Consider the following 21231-nt stretch of genomic DNA (forward strand, 5'->3'; position numbering starts at 1 on the left):
TCCATCCTTTATACCTCAGTTCACCACATACAAAACCATTTTAATTTGCTTTTTCTTTCACAATCCTCTCCCTGACCAATCTCACTGCAATCAAAACAGGCAACCAATAACCATCTACCTGTAACACCCTCTTTTTCTGTACATCATCTGTCCTTCCAACTCTCTGATTTACACTTCTGTATTTACTTACTCAAGTATAAAAGATTCTTTAGCTCTGGTAAGCAGCTCTTCAAGGACACTCCAAAATCAAACCATTGTTCTCTAGTCTTGGGTAGTGCCACAGCCTCTATAACATGGCATTTCACTGTTTTGGGTTAAGAGTTCTCTTTCTTGAGGGTACACTCAGGAACACACTTCTTATTTCTCTTCCTCTTGCTCTGTTAGTTTTTATAGTTTATATGGGGAATATTTATTTTTGTTTCTGTTTTTTAAATATTTCATTTTTCCTTGTTTACTTTCCTCACTGGGCTAATCTCCCAGTTGGAGCCCCTGGGCTTAAAGCATTCTGCTTTTCCAACTAGGGTTTTAGCTTGGCAAGTAATAACTTTTTTCTTCCAGGGACCTTGGTTGACACGAGTGTGTTAGTATCCTATCTCCTTTAATCTTTCAGGTTCTGGAAGATCTTTTCTTTTTAATTGCTGCTTCTCTCTCTCTCTCTCTCTCTCTCTCTCTCTCTCTCTCTCTCTCTCTCTCTCTCTCTCTCTCAATGTGGCAATTTCTTTACATAAAAAATAGTAAATACTTGGAATAGACTATCAGCAGATGTAAACAATAACACTTAGGTAAACCAGTTCAAGAATAAGTTAGACAAGCTCATAAGATTTCTCTAAATGCTTAAACTAAATCGCTCTACCAAATTATGGAGTCTTCGCGGATGGACTAAAAAGTCCTTGAGACATCCAAAATCCTTGTAACTCAATCTCTCTCAGTTCTGCATATTAATAGGGGAGCAAGAGGGCGTTGAATGGATACCTTGTGCTGTCAAAGTTTGGTGTCACATTTTTGTAAACTAGGGTCCTTATAGAATGCATTTTGCTTGGTCAAGCTTCTGTGAACTTCTGTGAATTTCGTAGAGACGTCTACATAGGGATAGTTTTGAGATGACCCACAAGCTAATTTTTTGCCAGTTTTGCTGCAATAGAAAATAAGGGATATTGTTTTTCAAGAAATTTGTCTAACCATACAGTTTAAGCTATTATCGTAATGCTAATTAAAGATAGAAGAATTACTTTTATTTTCTTTAAATATCCATTACATTACATTTCAGCATCTACGGTACTTGCCAAAGACTACATTATCAGGTGTATATAAAGTCGCTTTTCGAAAATATTGTTGTAATATTTCTGTTATATAGTAATAGTACATAAAATGTACTATTACATGCTGTTACATAATTTGTACATCCTTTGGAAGGACATGCTTAAAGTATCAATTTGACTTACCATATAAGACTTTATTGTTCTCTTGATAATAGGAAAACGAAGAGGAAATATGCACATTTGTGTTGGAAGGCAATCAAAAGATTTGTTATAAGCTTCGCGTTTTGTAGAAATTTTTATATTTTCCTTCAACAAACCACAAAAGATTTTTTTCATACTATTAGTAAGAACTTTTAAATTGCATTTCATTGTCGGTTTCTTGCGAATTTTTTAAATATAAAAAAGTCAATGTTTGTTATTAGCAAGAATCAGCGTCATCCGTATACAGCCCTTGAACAAGTTGTTGCCTTTCTTTGACAGTGACAGCCAAGAAAAGGAACATTTTTATATTTGCTGCAGACACAAATCTCCGCACGCTAATTTTTTCACGTACACCTCAAACTTATTCCCAGATTAGCTGTGATACTGGAGTCAGTGTTGCAGAGATTTTTTGCAGAGACCTGCCTTATGATGCGCAGTTAACCATTTTAGGTTTGCTTTACGTGAGGACTTGCTCATGATTGTTGCAATAGCAGAATGTTGGGTATGTTGTAGAAGAGCATCTTCTGCTTGTGGAAGGCTTTAATAGTCTGGATTTTACTGTTAGAAAGTCTTGTATCTGCAATTCAACCAATGATAGTTCAGTGCCACCTGATGCATGCACTACTAAGGACAGGCAAGGTTGCATCAGTTCGGCACTGATAATCTGCAACTGCATATCTTTAGCAAATAATTTCAGGGGATTAAAAAGCATCTACCCAAGACATTTCCACAACTTCTTTTTGCCAAGTCAGTAGAACAATATCATCATCTTTACCTGAAAATGCATAAAATAAGGGTAACAAGTTGCATTTGTCCTTATCTAATTAAATGAATGTATCATGGCCACGGATAAATGTCTTAAGATCTGTTAATATTCATAGATTGGTCAAGGAAGTTGATATTGCACAGTAACAGATTACCAGAATGATAACATCTATGCCATTGGAAGGAATGACAATACGATTTGCACTTAATTCTTCAGCACTGTAAATTGTATGGAGGATAGTTCGATTGTCAGCTTCCATGCGAGTTGGTCCAAGTGTGGTGATGTCTCTCTCACTTCTTTTCTTAAAAAAAAAAAAAAAACATTATTTTTTACTTCTTTATAAAGGCACGAGACAAGTCGAGATGAACTGGACAACACAAAATCCCTGAAGGTAGGCACTGAAAGGTGATTCTGGATATTATATAGCTCCTGTATTCCTGATTTTTTTGCCTTATCTTTTCAATTGCATTTGGACTGGGAAGTTGATCATATTTAGCAGAGTAAGAGTGAATATATGATGTTCATTGGGACATCTCGAAGAAGGATGTATCTGTAGCGTTGTTCTACGTCTTTGATTTTTTTTTTTTTTTTTTTTTTTTTGGATGAAATGGTCACCTGTGGGTTGCATACATGGCATCAACAATGACAGAAGTATTGATTGTTACCTTAGGTAATGTATCTAGACATTTTATGCAAGTGTCTTCCAATACTCTCATTCTGCCCTCAGTCAAATAAAGAGGATTTGAATTTTAGTACAGTCATATTCTTCAGCAGTTATCGCATGAGGAATTATCTGAAGCAGATATGTTTCTGAAAACTACTTAACTTTTTCTTTCTTAAAAGTCTTTCTCACAATTGTTTACCTTCACTTTCAAGGAGGCAAGTATTTAGGCTTTTCCTCCAATAAATTTGACTTGATTCAAGTCCCTATGAGATTCTTTGGAAGCACAAACTCTATATGATATGCAAACCAATTTTTCTACTGTAAGCTCTTGGAATAAGTTGACCATTTCTGTGATGGTCACTTGAAGATAACCCTGTGCTGTCTGCTACTCCTTGTGACGATGACCGATCCAAATTCCTGATTTTTGGGTGGTGTCTCAATACTAGTGTTCATATGAAGCACTCTCTTCAACTTAACTATTTTCAGCAAACAAAGGTTTTGTGGAAAGCCATTTCATTTGGGTTTTTAGTGTCAACGTGATCCCACAAGTATACATGGCTTTGGTTCACTTCAGTGTTGTATTTCTGTTCAAGAACCATACAGTCTTGCCCGTCCTTAGTAGTTTGTGTATCAGATGGCCCTGAATAATCTTTGATGTAGTTGCTGGTGTAAATCAGGACTACTGCTCAGGCTTCCACTAGCAGAGGATGTTCTTCTAAAATATATTAAACGTTCTGCTATTGCAACGACCATGATAAAGTTCTCATACTTGACTCAACACTAAAGTTATTGACAACATCAAATGGCTAATCTCCTCAAAAAAAAAAAAAAAAAAAAAAAATGCTGACTCCAGTTTACACGAGAAAAATGTAACTCCGGGTAAAGGGAATGTGCAAAAATCGATGTGTTGGAAATTGTCTGCAGTAGGAATATTTTTTTCTTAGCTGTCATTGTCAAGGGAAAGCACCATTTTGCTCAAGCGAAATATACTTGATCGTTGATACTGACAAATATTAATAAGCACTGACTTTTTTATATCTCAAAAATCCATAAGGAAAATGCTAGGAAATACAATTTATCAGTTCTTACTAATTATATCGATATTTTCTGCTATAAAGCTAAATATTAAGATTTCTATAAAATACAAATCTATTTCCATATGACACTGTGTAATATTTCATTTTCATTATTATGTTAGGATAATGAAGTTATATATGAAATATCAAATTTGCAATGATATGCCTTCCTAGCAATTATATCACTATTTTTTGTGTGGGGAATCTCTCTGAAAATCAATTCTGGAAACATCCCTCTATTATCATATGACACAGTATGGGGATATTTCCTTTTTATTGTCATGTTATTAACAGCACAATAAAGTCTTGTATATCAAATCATTGCTTTGAAAAAGTACTTCCAAGTATGATGCACTAGGAAATATTCAGTATGATAAAATAATAAATTTGTGAAACTGAATTACATCCACCTGTTAATGTGGTATATTGCAAGTACCGTGAAGTATATTCTTCTAGATTTCATTTAGTATTACCATAACAGCTTTAAATGTCATGAATACACATTGTAATTTCATGGAAGACAATGACCACCTAATTTTTGTACTTTGAAAACTAACAAGACTGTTTGCTGAACAGAAACTTATGAAATGTGCTCCATTTTCATTTGCAACTTCACCAAGACTCTCGACACCCATCACATTCTCTGTCCCTTGATTGTTCCTTCGAAATTTAGCATTGCAGTCGCCAATCACAATTTTCACACCTCTCTCTGGGATCTCATCTATTAAACTCTGCAGTTCTTCATAGTATTCATCTTTTCCTTTCTTCAGGGGAATCATTCGTTGGGTTATAGCAAACTGTAATACTCATATTACAATGCTTTGATTTGAACTTTGCTAGTAACAGTCTACTATTTACAGCTCTCCACTCGGTTAATGCATTTTCTGTTCTTGGTGTTATCAATAGGCATAGGAGATGATGATGATGATGATTAAAACTGACAAAAATTAGCTTAAGGGTCACCTTGAAACTACCTCTGCTACAAGTCCTTCTAAATTCCTGTAAACCGGGCTAAGCAAAAGGCATTCTATAGGGATCCTAGTTTATGAAGAATGACACCAAACTTTAACAACACTACATGGGATCTGTGCTCCCTAGGTATGTGTGTATGGTTTTAGGTTCCATGTTTTTACTACTTTCGCATTCTTTATCTTAATATCCAAAACCTGACCTCCTACCCTCACAGGGTCATCCACTTGCATCGTCCCCAAATGGCTCCTTTCAATAGGTTTTTGGTTTGAAATCCCTTACTTTGATTAGTGATACCAAGGTGATACCATCTATTAATATTTGTACATCGTTTTAAGCTGACTCTTCACACCTTTGGTGCAGCATTACCTAGACAGCCACTGCCATAGTTATACTTTTAGCTTTCTATTCAGTCACCACTAGTATTGCTCTATACATTTACATTGGTTATCCATCAACTATTCAGTAACCATTTCTGTTTCTGCCTATTCTTATATAATTTTCTTTTAACGGTGGCATAAGTCTTTAAAATAGTTTATATTTGTCATATCTGTTTTGATTTTGTTACTGTTTTAAAAATATTTTGTTAATTTTTTTCTCATAGTTTATTTCCTTATTTCCTTTCCTCACTGGGCTATTTTTCCCTGTTGGAGCCCTTTGGCTTATATCATAAATCTTACTTTTCCAACTAGGACTGTAGCTTGGCTAATAATAATAATAATAATAATAATAATAATAATAATAATAATAATAATTCTCAGAATATTCTCTTGTTTTACACAACTAGTTACTTTTATAAATCTATTTTCAAGTCTATATTCCAGGCAATAACAACTCATTTGAACATAATTACATTTTCATCCTTTTTTCAGAACACACACAGTATACATCACAACTTAAACTCATATTCACTGTCCTCTATACTTCCCTATTCTTAGGTTTACTGCCAACACCCCTTCTTCCTAAGCAGAAATATTAGCCTGTCCAGTTCTAAGCATTAATATACTTGAAGTTTTCTCTAAGTATACTTATTAAACTGAAATATGTCCCTATTCATTTCAGGGCATTATTACACTTAACATTTTCTCTGAATAGACCATTCTACCAATATATCTATCAGACATAGTTCGAGGAAATCTTTGCAACTGTATCTATCAAAGCAACATTTCACAATTTATTTGAACTAGTGTAGTCATTCTACCATTTCCTTTCAATGATTGCAGGAATAAAATTCATCTTTTTTTTACTCGACATTCTCTTCCTTACATTCTCATATACAGCCATCTTGCTCTTCTATCATAAGTTCCTATCAACAACCTTATTATACTGAACACAATTCAAGGGCCAAACATGCACAACTTGTTCACTTTCTTTCAGACTGTTAACAATGATACGCAGCAGGGTTTAACAATCGATAATTCACACACAACTGAACTATATTCTTACACAGCCAACAACAATCTCTTGAAAAGTTTATATACTGCAGCATATATCTACTGTATATCTATCTATCTATCTATCTATCTATATATATATATATATATATATATATATATATATATATATATATATATATATATATATATATATATATACAGTATATGTATATATATATGTATATATATATATATATATATATATATATATATATATATATATATATATATATATATATATATTTCTCTCGATTCCTTTTAACGCTTTGCCACATAACATCAATCTGATTTGCTGTGTTTTGTTGCAAAACTTCTCCCATTACTAATTTCCTCGATTTAATTGCACTTCTGTAATAGCAACAGCAAACTAGTCACTCGTGAAATCTCTCGTCTATTCAGCCCACTCTCAAACAATAACATACTGTACCCCTTCCATCGAAATCCTTAAAATAAATCTGTCCTTTTGGCATAAACACAGATCTAAAGTGTGTACCAACTTTTCTATCCATCATTATCAAATAATCAGCTCTTAGGACCAACTGATACAGCCAGGTAACCCTCATCTTAATGCTGACTGTCCTTATTGCTATGAGTCCAATCTGTTGAACGTCTCCATTCTTTTGTGTTTTCAATTATCTCCTGTTACATTATTATTATTATTATTATTATTATTATTATTATTATTATTATTATTATTATTATTATTATTATTACTTGCTAAGCTACAACCCTAGTTGGAAAAGCAGGATGCTATAAGCCCAGGGGGGCCCAACAGGAAAAATAGCCCAGTGAGGAGAGGAAAAAGGGAAAATAAAATATTTTAAGAGTAGTAACATTAAAATATCTCCTATATAAACTATAAAAAGTTTAACAAAAAAGGAGGAAGAAAAATAATATAGCATAGTGTGCTCGAGTATACCCTTTTTACCCTCAAGCAAGAGAACTTTGACCCAAGACAGTGGAAGACCATGGGACAAAGGCTATGGCACTACCCTATACTAGAGAACAATGTTTTGAGTTTGGAGTGTCCTCATAGAAGAGCTGCTTGCCATAGCTAAAGAGTCTCTTCTACCCCTAACAAGAGGAAATTTTATTTAGTTGGAGGCTTCTTTATCTCGTCTTCTAATCAAGTTCATTCGTCTTGCCCATTACTGATACTGGTAACCTTTCTGAAAGGTTTTCCTGTTCACGTCCTGGTGTCCCAGATTAAGGTTGATATATTGAGAACACCCGTATTGCCTAATCTCAAAGATCATTTAAGCATTTCGTATTCTCTCTTATTTTTTCACAATTACAACAAAAATAATTAACATCTAAAAGGACTGCATCATATGCTTTTACTCATTTTATGATCCTTAGCATCTCCTGAATTCGTTTCTACCCATTACTCACAGCATCCTTTGAGCAGCTCTCCTATCTTCTATTTGATATCCTTCCTTTCCAGTCATCATAGGATCTGTTTTGCTTAAATTTAGCACATTTATCCCTACATTTTTCTCCTCCACTTCAACATTTCTATGCGTCCATTATTGGGATAAACAGTAAATGATATAGGGTTTATCCTTGAAAGGCATCTTAAGATTTTTCTCATATACTTCTCAAACACCTACCACTGTCTTCACCCTAGATATATGTTAAGTAGTCTGTCCATCTAATTCCTACAAATAGTGGCATTATATGTCTTCTCAAAAACACCTACCACTGTCTTCACCCTAGATATGTTAAGTAGTCTGTCCATCTAATTCCTATAAATAGTGGCATTGTATGTCTTCTTAAAAACACCTACCACTGTCTTCACCCTAGATATGTTAAGTAGTCTGTCCATCTAATTCCTACAAATAGTGGTATTATGTGTCTTCTCAAACACCTACCACTGTCTTGAGGGTGCACTCGGGCACACTATTCTATCTAATTTCTCTTCCTCTTGTTTTGTTAAAAGTTTTATAGTTTATATAGGAAATACTTATTTTGGTGGTGTTGCTGTTCTTAGAATATTTTTTCAATGTTTCCTTTCCTCACTGGGTTATTTTCCTGGTTGGAGCCCCTGGGCTTATAGGCATCCTGTTTTCCCAACCAACTAGGGTTGTAGCTCAGCAAGTAATAATAATAGTAATAATATACAAAGGACTCTGTCCATCTAATTGCTTGCCTTACTACTTTAATAAGTGTCTTCTCGAGGTATCATTCCAGTGTTTAACTCATTATCATGACTGTCTTTGTTGCATTACCTTTAAGATACAGGGACCCTGATCAAGCACTATATACACTATCCAACGTTGTTAATCAAACTGTGTATAACTCAAACACGAACATATTTTATGCCCTTGCAAATGAATCTATTACCTCTGTCTCTATTTCACACTGGACCACATAAATAGGGTAATGTTTCTCCCATGTGATATCAAACAAGACCTTACTTTCAGTCTCATTTCGTTTTCCATTTTAGACTAATCTGTTTTCTATTCATCTGGAATTTTTCATTTCTAATTTTCTTTCTTTTTATATTGCATTCCAAATTCAGTTACATTTCATCCAGGAAACTTTTCAAACATTATAGAAGCTGTTTGAGCAAAGATCTGGCAGTAATTTTAGTCTTAAGGAAGCGTTCTAACCATTACAGATGCATTCTGAACAAAAAGCTGGCAGTAATTCTTCTATTTCCACATTCATATTTCTACACATTTTCCTTCATTCTTTATTCAATCTCACAGAAAATTCTTGGTCCCAAAATAGAAACTTACAAATACTAACTGGTTGACACTTTTCTTGTTTGTCCATTCATTTGCATGAATTATTAGTTCTCCAATAAAAAAACACTTTTTTAATCACATTTATCCATAATAGTCTTAATATCTGCTTTCATTTTATTTCAACTCTAATCAGTTGAGCATCCTACCAATAACTTTACTCCTTCAAAAGTATTTATTTCATGGGACAACTATTCTACAGTAATACTCTGGCTGTCATCTCTATATACGTAAGCTATTTTGATATTTTCTCTCTTCAATTACATTTCCTTACCTCCCTCAACACCAAATGACACAGGGCTGATAATTGATAGAAATCGGCCTTTTTCTAAAATAGTTTCATTTTTAAATCTTATTAAATTAAAGAAACGATATCCAAATAAAATCTTTCTGGTGACATGTGTTCCTAATTCTCACCACCTGCTTGCCTTAGTACTTTGTCCCTTCTCATTTCTACATTATTATTATTATTATTATTATTATTATTATTATTATTATTATTATTATTATTATTATTATTATTATTATTATTATTATTATTATTTAGAGGAGGAGTGGAAGTTAGTAAAAGAAAATTTTGTTGGAATTGCAAGTGATGTGTGTAGCAAGAAGTTTGTTGGAGGCAGCATGAGGAAGGGCAGTGAATGGTGGAATGAAGGAGTGAAGGTAAAAGTGGAAGAGAAAAAGAGGGCTTTTGAAGAATGGCTGCAGGGTAATAGTGTAGAGAAGTATGAAAGATATAGAGAGAAAAATGTGGAAGTAAAGTGCAAGGTAAGTGAGGCAAAGAGGGCAGCTGACCTGAGGTGGGGTCAGCGATTGGGTCATTCATATGAAGAGAATAAAAAGTAATTTTGGAAAGAAGTGAAGAGAGTAAGGAAGGCTGGTTCAAGAAATGAAGAGACAGTGAAAGATGGAAATGGAAGGTTGTTGAAAGGAGAGGAGGCAAGGAAAAGGTGGGCTGAATATTTTGAAAGTTTACTGAATGTTGAGGATAATAGGGAGGCAGATATAATTGCTGTTGCAGGTGTTGAGGTGCCGGTGATGGGAGACGAGAATGAGAGAGAGAGAGAGAGAGGAAGTGAGGAGAGTACTAGATGAAACAAGAGTAGGAAAAGCATCTGGTATGGATGGAGTGAGAGCTGAGATATTGAAGGAAGGGGGTATGACTGTGCTTGAATGGTTGGTGAGATTGTTTGATATGTGTTTTGTGTTGTCAATGGTACCAGTAGATTGGGTTTGTGCGTGTATTGTACCACTATATAAGGGTGAGGGAGATGTGCATGAGTGTTGTAATTCAAGGGGTATTAGTTTGTTGAGTGTGATGGGAAAAGTGTATGGTAGAGTACTGATTAATAGGATTAAGGATAAAACAGAGAATGCAATCTTAGAAGTACAGGGTGGTTTTAGAAGAGGTAGGGGTTGTATGAATCAGATTTTTAAAGTTAGGCAGATATGCGAGAAATATTTAGCAAAAGGTAAGGAGGTGTATGCTGCGTTTATGGATCTGGAGAAAGCGTATGATAGAGTTGATAGGGAAGCAATGTGGAATGTGATGAGGTTATATGGAGATAGTGGAAGATTGTTGCAAGCAGTGAAAGGTTTTTACAAAGGTAGTAAAGTATGTGCTAGGATAGGAAATGAAATGAGCGATTGGTTTCCGGTGAGAGAGGGGCTGAGACAGGGATGTGTGATGTCACTGTGGTTGTTTAACTTGTATGTTGATGGAGTGGTAAGAGAGGTGAATGCTAGAATGCTTGGACAAGGATTGAAACTGGTAGACGAGAATGACCAGGAATGGGGGGTAAATAAGTAGTTGTTTGCGGATGATACGGTACTGGTTGCAGACACAGAAGAGAAGCTTGGCCGATTAGTGGCAGAATTTGGAAGGATGTGTGAGAGAAGGAGGTTGAGAGTTAATGTGGGTAAGAGTAAGGTTATGAGATGTACAAGAAGGGAAGGTGGTGCAAGGTTGAATGTCATGTTGACTGGAGAGTTACTTGAGGAGGTGGATCAATTCAAGTACTTGGGGTCTTTTGTTGCAGCAAATGGTGGAGTGGAAGCAGATTTACGTCAGGGAGTTAATGAAGGATGCAAAGTGTTTGGGGCAGTTAAGGGAGTAGTAAAAAGAATGTAAAGAAAGTTCTGTATGAGAAAGTGATTGAACCAACTGTGATATATGGATCGGAGTTGTGGGGAATGAAAGTGACAGAGAGACAGAAATTGAATGTGTTCGAGATGAAATGTCTAAGGAGTACTCGTGCAGTAATTCTGCCATCTCTTTCTTGCAATGCTTAAAGGAATAAATCCATTTTTTACCATCCAAACGTACTTCACATCACCGTTTTCTTCATGTGTAGTATCTCACACTTGCATCCTATCTCAATATTGGTACTATAGCCATCATCATCATCATCATCATCATCATCATCATCATCATCATCATCATCATCATCATTATCATTATCATTATCATTATCATTATTATTATTATTATTAATTGCTAAGCTACAACCCTAGTTGGGAAAGCAGGATGCTATAAGCCCTTGTGGGCCCAACAGAGAAAATAACTCAGTGAGGAATGGAAACAAGGGACAATAAAATCTTTCAAGAACAGTAACAACATTATAATAAAGGTTTTCTATATAAACTATAAAAAATAACAAAACAAGAGGAAAAGAAATTAAATAGTGTGCCAGAGTGTACCCTCAAGCAAGAGAACTCTTTTGAGATAAAAGGTAATTAACCCAGTTCTTGATAAACTTCTAGTATTTTTCTCATACTTTCGAAACACCTACCACTGTCTTCCCTATAAATATGTATAAGGGAGTCTGTCCATCTAATTGCTCGACATGCTAATTTAGTAAGTATCTTAACTCATTATCAGGGCTGCCTTTTTTTTGCATTACTTTCAAAATATAGGGACCTTTATCAAGCACTATATACTCTATCCAGCGTTGTTAATTAAACGGTATATAACTCATACACAAATATTTTTTATGCTCTTGCAAATTGACGTATTACTAATGCTACCTCTCTACTAAATTTCAGTGTTACCTCGGTCTGTATTGTACACTAAACCACATAATTAACAAATACTGTATCTCTCTCATGTGATATTATACAAGACCATACATTGTCTCCTTTCATTTTGGAATCAACATGATATTTATCTATAATGTTACTTGACACTCTTCTCTTTTTCTATATTGCACTCCAAATTCAGTAACATTTTTTTTCCATTTCCTTATATTTCCACAATCATATTTTACACTTTCTCATTCACTGTTTCCTTTAATCTCACAGAAGATTCTTGGTCTCAGACAAGAACTTACAAATACTAAATGGTTGACACTTATTTCTCTCTCTCCATTCTTTCACATGAATTATTGGTTCTCGTATACATGGTCTTTTTATAAAATTCATCTGAAATAGTCTTGATGTCTGCTTTCATTTATTTAAACCTTTTAGCCATGGTAAGTAGCTCATCTAGAAAAGGACACTCCAAAATCAAACCATTGTTCTCTAGTCTAGGGTGGGGCGATAGCCTCTGTACTATGGTCTTCCACTATCTTGGGTCAGAGTTCCCTTGTCTGAGGGTACAATCGGACACACAATTCTATCTAATTTTCTTCCACTGTTTTGTTAAATTGTTATAGTTTATATAGGAAATATCTATTTTACTGTTGTTACTGTTTTTAAAATATTTTATTTTTCCTTGTTTCCTTTCCTCATTGGGCTATTTTCCCTGTTGGGGCCCCTGGGCTTATAGCATCCTGCTTTTCCAACTATGGTTCTAGCTTAGCAAGTAATAATAATAATAATAATAATAATAATAATAATAATAATATAGTACTGTCATCTCAGGATGCCAGAAAACCTAAAATCAATCAATAGTTTCAAATATCAACTTGTGACCTCCCTTAACAGCACGTGACCCAGAGCCTATCACTAATAGACTCCAACATTTTCCCTCTAAATAATTCTTGCTATATCTAGCGAGAAAATGAAGCAAGCTTGTTAAAGTCTAGCTTCTCAATGTCTATCTATCTGTTGCTCTATTAGTGTTATTCATGTACTTTTCCTTTTAGTTTATTATAAACAATAAATTTCCTTTACATTTCCTTAGAGCTACAAGGACTAGAATCAAATAAGCATTATACATTACAGTACCGAGTTTTATTCAATGAACTATCTACTTGCACTCATTAACCTTGCACAAATCAACTTAATACAGACAGTACTACAAAGTATATAAATAACCCTTATGTAATGCTATGCCAGACATTCCTTTCAGTCTTGCTTCATTTTCCATTCTAAACTCTAGTTGAATTTCCTTTAAAATATGTTTTCAGACCCTTCCTAGTTTAATAACCCCCTCTCTCTCTCTCTCTCTCTCTCTCTCTCTCTCTCTCTCTCTCTCTCTCTCTCTCTCTCTCTCTCTCTCTCTCAGGAGAATCTGACTCCTTATTTTATTTCCTTTTCTGATGTTAGGGAAATTTTTAAGGTAAAACACAAGTGAGTTTTTCTTGAAAAAAAAAATACTTTTTTGAAAGAGTAAACACATTAGAGTGTGTTTTTCAAGGGTAAAACAAATTAAAACCTTTCATAAAATGTTTAAACTTTTCTCAAGAATAAAACATAGTAGAACTTATTTTTCCTTGAAAGAAAAATGTAGAGTAATGATAATGATAGTGATGATAATCATAGGGATGATAATCATAGTCATAGTGATGATAATCATAGTGATGATAAGCATAGTGATGATAATGATAGTGAACGATAATGATAGTGATGATAATGATAGTGATTATATTCATGGTGATGATAATAATAGTGATGATAATCATAGTGATGATAACGATAGTGATGATAATGATAGTGATGATAATCATAGTGATGATAATCATAGGCATGATAATCGTAGTGATGATAATGATAGTGATGATAATCACAGTCATAGTGATGATAATCATAGTGATGATATTCATAATGATGATAATGATAATGATGATAATCATAGTCATAGTGATGATAATCATAGTCATAGTGATGATAATCATAGTGATGATAATGATAGTGATGATGATAATAGTGATGATAATCATAGTGATGATATTCATAGTGATGATAATGATAGTGATGATAATAATAGTGATGAAGATCATAGTGATGATAATCATAGTGATGATTTAATAGTGATGATAATCATAGTGATGATATTCATAGTGATGATAATGATAGTGATGATAATCATAGGGATGATAATCATAGACATGATAATCATAGTGATGATAATCATAGTCATGATAATCATAGTGATGATATTAATAGTGATGATAATAATAGTCATAGTCATAGTGATGATAATCAGAGTGATGATAAGCATAGTGATGATAATAGTAGTCATAGTCATAGTGATGATGATCATAGTGATGATAAGCATATGATGATAATCATAGTGATGATAATCATAGTGATGATAAACATATGCTGATATTCATATTGATGATCATAGTGATGATATTCATAGTGATGATAATGATATTGGTGATATTAATAGTAGTGATGATCATAGTGATGATAATCATAGTTATGATAATCATAGTGATGATATTCATAGTGATGATAATGATAGTGATGATAACATTGGTGATGATAATGATAGTGATGATAATCATAGTGATGATAATGATAGTGAGAATAATAATAGTGATGATACTCATAGTGATGATAATGATAGTGATGATAATAATAGTGATGATAATCATAGTTATGATATTAATAGTGATGATAATCATAGTGATGATAATGATAGTGATGATGATCATAGTGATGATATTCCTTGTCTGGAATTAACTAGCAGAGAGACCGTCTTATGAGCTTACGGTTTCTAGAAATAATTCTGTGTCTCGAATTAACTAGCAGAGAGACCGTCTTAGGAGCTTACGGTTTCTAGTAATAATTGTGTGACTCGAATTAACTAGCAGAGAGACCGTCTTATGAGCTTACAGTTTCTAGTAATAATTCTTTGTCTCGAATTAACTAGCAGAGAGACCGTCTTAGGAGCTTACGGTTTCTAGTAATAATTGTGTGTCTCGAATTAACTAGCAGAGAGTCCGTCGTATGAGCTTACGGTTTCTAGTAATAATTGTGTGTCTCGATTTAACTAGCAGAGAGACCGTCTTATGAGTTTACGGTGTCTAATAATAATTCTGTTTCTCGAATTTACTAGCAGAGAGACCGTCTTATGAGCTTACGGTTTCTAGTAATAATTCCTTGTTTGGAATTAACTAGCAGAGAGACCGTCTTATGATCTTACGGTTTCTAGAAATTATTCCTTGTCTGGAATTAACTAGCAGAGAGACCCTCTTATGATCTTACGGTTTCTAGTAATAATACCTTGTCTGGAATTAACTAGCAGAGAAACCGTCTTATGAGCTTACGGTGTCTAGTAATAATTCTGTGTCTTGAATTAACTAGCAGAGAGACTGTCTTATGAGCTAACGGTTTCTAGTAATAATTCCTTGTCTGGAATTAACTAGTAGAGAGACCGTCTTATAATCTTACAGTTTCTAGTAATAATTCCTTGTCTGGAATGAACTAACAGAGAGACAGTTTTATGAGCTTACCGTTTCTAGTAATAATTCCGTGTCTCGAATTAACTAGCAGATAGACCGTCTTATGAGCTTACGGTTTCTAGTAATAATTCCGTGTCTCGAATTAACTAGCAGAGAGACCGTCTTTTGAGCTTACGGTTTATTGTAATAATTATGAGTCTCGAATTAACTAGCAGAGAGACCATATTATGAGCTTACGGTCTCTAGTAATAATTCTGTCTTTTGAATTAACTAGCAGAGAGACCGTCTTATAAGCGTACGGTTCCTAGTAATATTTCTGTGTCTTGAAATAACTAGCAGAGAGTCCGTCTTATGAGCTTACGGTTTCTAGTAATAATTCCTTTTCTTGAATTAACTAGCAGAGAGACCGTCTTATGATCTTACTGTTTCTACTAATAATTCTTTGTCTGGAATCAACTAGCAGAGAGACCGTCTTATGATCTTACAGTTTCTAGTAATAATTCCTTGTCTGGAATTAACTAGCAAAGAGACCGTGTTTTGAGCTTTCGGTGTCTAGTAATAATTCAGTATCTCGAATTAACTAGCAGAGAGACCGTCTTATGAGCTTACGGTTTCTAGTTATAATTCCTTGTGTGGAATTAACTAGCAGAGAGACCGTCTTATGATCTTACGGTTTCTAGTTATAATTCCTTATCTGGAATTAACTAGCAGAGAGACCGTCTTATGATCTTACTGTTTCTACTAATAATTCCTTGTCTGGAATCAACTAGCAGAGAGACCGTCTTATGATCTTACAGTTTCTAGTAATAATTCCTTGTCTGGAATTAACTAGCAAAGAGACCGTGTTATGAGCTTTCGGTGTCTAGTAATAATTCAGTATCTCGAATTAACTAGCAGAGAGACCGTCTTATGAGCTTACGGTTTCTAGTTATAATTCCTTGTGTGGAATTAACTAGCAGAGTGACCGTCTTATGATCTTACGGTTTCTAGTTATAATTCCTTGTCTGCCATTAACTAGCAGAGAGACCGTCTTATGATCTTAGGGTTTCTAGTAATAATTCCTTGTCTGGAATTAACTAGCAGAGAGACAGTTTTATGACCTTACGGTTTCCAGTAATAATTCCGTGTCTCGAATTAACTAGCAGAGAGACCGTCTTATGAGCTTACGGTTTCTAGTAATAATTCTGTGTCTCGAATTAACTAGCAGATAGACCGTCTTATGAGCTTAAGGTTTTTAGTAATAATTCTGTGTCTCGAATTAACTAGCAAAGAGTCCGTCTTATGAGCTTACGGTTTCTAGTAATAATTCTGTGTCTCGAATTACCTAGCAGAGAGACCGTCTTATGAGCTTACGGTTTCTGGTAATAATTCTGTGTCTCGAATCAAATAGCAGAGAGACCGTCTTATGAGCTTACTGTTTTTAGTAATAATTCTCTGTCTCGAATTAACTAGCAGAGAGACCGTCTTATGAGCTTACGGTTTTTAGTAATAATTCTCTGTCTCGAATTAACTAGCAGAGACCCCGTCTTATGAGCTTACGGTTTCTAGTAATAATTCTGTGTCTCGAATTAACTAGCAGAGAGTTCGTCTTATGAGCTTACGGTTTCTAGTAATAATTCTGCGTCTCGAATTAACTAGCAGAGATTCCGTTTTATGAGCTTACGGTGTCTAGTAATAATTCTGTTTCTCGAATTAACTAGCAGATAGACCGTCTTATGAGCTTACGGTTTTTAGTATTAATTCTGTGTCTCGAATTAACTAGCAGAGAGTCCGTCTTATGAGCTTACGGTTTCTAGTAATAATTTTGTGTCTCGAATTAACTAGCAGAGAGTCCGTCTTATGAGCTTACTGTGTCTAGTAATAATTCTGTGTCTCGAATTACCTAGCAGAGAGTCCGTCTTATGAGCTTACTGTGTCTAGTAATAATTCTGTGTCTTTTATTAACTAGCGGAGAGACCGTCTTATGAGCTTACGGTTTTTTAGTAATAATTCTGTGTCTCGAATTAACTAGCAGAGAAACCGTTTTATATACTCAAGGTTTTTAGTCATACTTCTCTGCATCTCAAATAACATAGCAGAGAAAACGTCTTAAATGCTGATGGTTTTTAGTGATGCTTCAATTTTCCTCGAAATTACTAGTGGAGAGAGACATATAGCTTACGGTTTTTAGTAATACTTCTATGGTTATTGAATGAACTAGCAGAGAGACCGTCATATAAGCTTACGTTTTTAGTAACGATTCTATGGTTCCTGAATTAACTAGTAGAGAGACCATCTTATATGCTCAAAGCTTTCAGAAATACTTCTATTTTTCTCGAATTAACTAGCAGGGAGACAGTCTTATAAGCTTACGCTTTTGAGTAATGCTTCAATCTTGCTCGAAATAACTAGCAGAGAGAGAGTGTTTTATCTGCTCACAGCTTTTAGTAATGCTTCTATGTTTCTTGAATTAACTAGCAGAGAGTGTCACACCTGCCAACAGCTTTTAATATTGCTTCCTATCTGCTTACGGCTTTTTCTATATTTCTTGAATCACTGAAAGAAATATTTTAATAAAAGGACATATCCTCCTAGTTATACCAAAGAGAGAGAGAGAGAGAGAGAAAAAAACAAAAATAAAGCTGAAGCAATTTCCTTTGACTTATGAATAAGTTAAAATGGTACCTTTAAACCTTTCTATTCGGAATAAATATTTCACGAGAGGAACAAAGTGTTAGTTGTAAATATTGGAAAGATACAAAAGTTTTGGTGGATATTTCATTCTAATGAATTTTTCTATTGATATTTATTTCGAGTTATCGTACATGTGGAATATTTACGCTTTTAGGGAGGATTAAAAATCCCAGAAGAGAGAGAGACTTCAAGATTATATTTCTTTGCGGAAATAGTTTTATATATACATAAATATATATATATATACATATATATATATATATATATATATATATATATATATATATATATATATATATATATATATATACATATATATATTTATATATATATATGTATATTTATATATATATATATATATATATATATATATATATATATATATATATATATGTATATTTATATATATATATATGTATATTTATATATATATGATAGTGATGATAATCATAGTGATGATTAGGAGAGTGATGATAATGATAGTGATTATAATCATAGTCATAGTAATGATAATCATAGTGATGATAATCAGAGAGATGATAATAGTAGTGATGATAATTATAGTGATGATATTCATAGTGATGATAAGGATAGTGATGACAATCATAGTGATGATAATGATAGTCATGATAATGCTAGTGATGATAATGATAGTCTTGATAATCATAGTGATGATAATAATAGTGATGATAATGATAGTGATGAGAATCATAGTGATGATAATGATAGTGATGATAATCATAGTGATGATAATGATAGTGATGATAATCATAGTCATAGTGATGATAATGATAGTGATGATAATCAGTCATAGTGATGATAATGATAGTGATGATAATCATAATGATGATAATCATAGTCATGATAATGATAGTGATGATAATGATAGTGATGATAATCATAGTGATGATAATCATAGTGATGATAATCATAGCGATGATAATCATAGTCATAGTGATAATAATGATAGTGTTGACAATCATAGTCATAGTGATGATAAAGATAGTGATGATAATCATGGTGATGATGTTCATAGTGATGAAAACGATAGTGATGATAATGATAGTGATGATAATCATAGTGATGATAATCATAGTCATAGTGATGATAATGATAGTGATGATAATCATAGTGATGATAATCATAGTCATAGTGATGATAAACATAGTGTTGATAATGAAAGATGATAATCATAGTCATAGAGATGATAATGATAGTGATGATAATGATAGTGATGAAAATCATAGTGATGATATTCATACTGATGATAATGATAGTGATGATAATCATAGTTATGAAAATCATAGTGATGATAATGATTGTGATGATAATCATAGTGATGATAATGATAGTGATGATAATCATATTCATAGTGATGATAATGATAGTGATGGTAATGATAGTGATGATAATCTTAGTCATAGTGATGATAATCAAAGTGATGATAATCATAGTCATGATAATCATAGCCATAGTGATGATAATGATAGTGATGATAATGTTAGTGATGATATTCTTAGTGATGATAATCATAGTGATGATAATGATAGTGATGATAATCAGTGAGGATAATGATAGTCATGATAATCATAGTGATGATATTCATAGTGATGATAATGATAGTGATGATAATCATAGTCATAGTGATGATAATCATAGTCATGATGATGATAGTGATGATAATGATAGTGATGATAATGATAGTGATGATAATCATAGTCATAGTGATGATAATCATAGTCATGATGATGATAGTGATGATAATGATAGTGATGATAATCAAAATCAAAGTGATGATAATGATAGTGATGATAATCATAGTGATGATATTGATAGTGATGATAATCATAGTAATGATAATGGTAGCGATAATAATCATAGTCATAGTGATGATAGTGATAGTGATGATAATCATAGTGATAATGATCATAGTGATGATAATCTTAGTGATGATAATGATAGTGATAATAATCATAGTGATGATAATGATAGTGATGATATTCATAGTGATGATAAGGATAGTGATGATAATCATAGTGATGATAATGATAGCTATGATATTCATAATGATGATAATGATAGTGATAGTGATGATAATCATAGTGATAATAATCATAGTGATGATAATCTTATTGATGATAATGATAGTGATGATAATCATAGTGATGATAATGATAGTGATGATATTCATAGTGATGATATTGATAGTGATGATAATCATAGTCATAGTGATGATAGTGATAGTGATAATAATCATAGTGATGATAATGATAGTGATGATAATCATAGTGATGATAATGATAGTGATGATATTCATAGTGATGATAATGATAGTGATGATATTCATAGTGATGATATTGATAGTGATGATAATCATAGTGATGATAGCGATGATAATTATAGTCATAGTGATGATAGTGATGATGATCATATTAATGATATTCATAGTGATGATAAGGATAGTGATGATAATCATAGTGATGAGAATGATAGTGATGATAATCATAATTATAGTGATGATAATGATAGTGATGATAATCATGGTGATGATGATGATAGTGATGATAATCATAGTCATAGTGATGATAATGATAGTGATGATAATCATAGTGATTATGATCATAGTATTGATATTCATAGTGATGATAAAAATAATGATGATAATCATAGTGATGATAATGATAGTGATGATGATATTCATAGTGATGATAATGATAGTGATGATAATCATAGTGATTATGATCATAGTATTGATATTCATAGTGATGATGATCATAGTGATGATATTCATAGTGATGCTAAGGATAGTGATGATAAGGATAGTTATGATAATCATAGTGAGGATAATGATAGTGATGATAA

The 21231-nt window shown here is 33.2% G+C and overlaps 1 protein-coding gene across 1 annotated transcript in view; it reads left to right on the forward strand.

Moving 5' to 3' along the window:
- LOC137639379 (dentin sialophosphoprotein-like) overlaps positions 1-21231 on the forward strand; it is an 86135-nt gene that overhangs the window by 33188 nt on the left and 31716 nt on the right. Inside the window, exons 5-8 of the mRNA XM_068371657.1 lie at positions 1952-2094; positions 14315-14557; positions 19758-19931; positions 20929-21231. The exon at positions 20929-21231 is cut by the window's right edge and continues 155 nt beyond it. Coding sequence (XP_068227758.1) covers positions 1952-2094; positions 14315-14557; positions 19758-19931; positions 20929-21231 — 863 coding nt within the window. The remainder of the gene's footprint in view (positions 1-1951; positions 2095-14314; positions 14558-19757; positions 19932-20928) is intronic.

Source organism: Palaemon carinicauda, chromosome 1 (assembly GCF_036898095.1).
Source record: "Palaemon carinicauda isolate YSFRI2023 chromosome 1, ASM3689809v2, whole genome shotgun sequence".
NCBI lineage: Eukaryota > Metazoa > Arthropoda > Malacostraca > Decapoda > Palaemonidae > Palaemon > Palaemon carinicauda.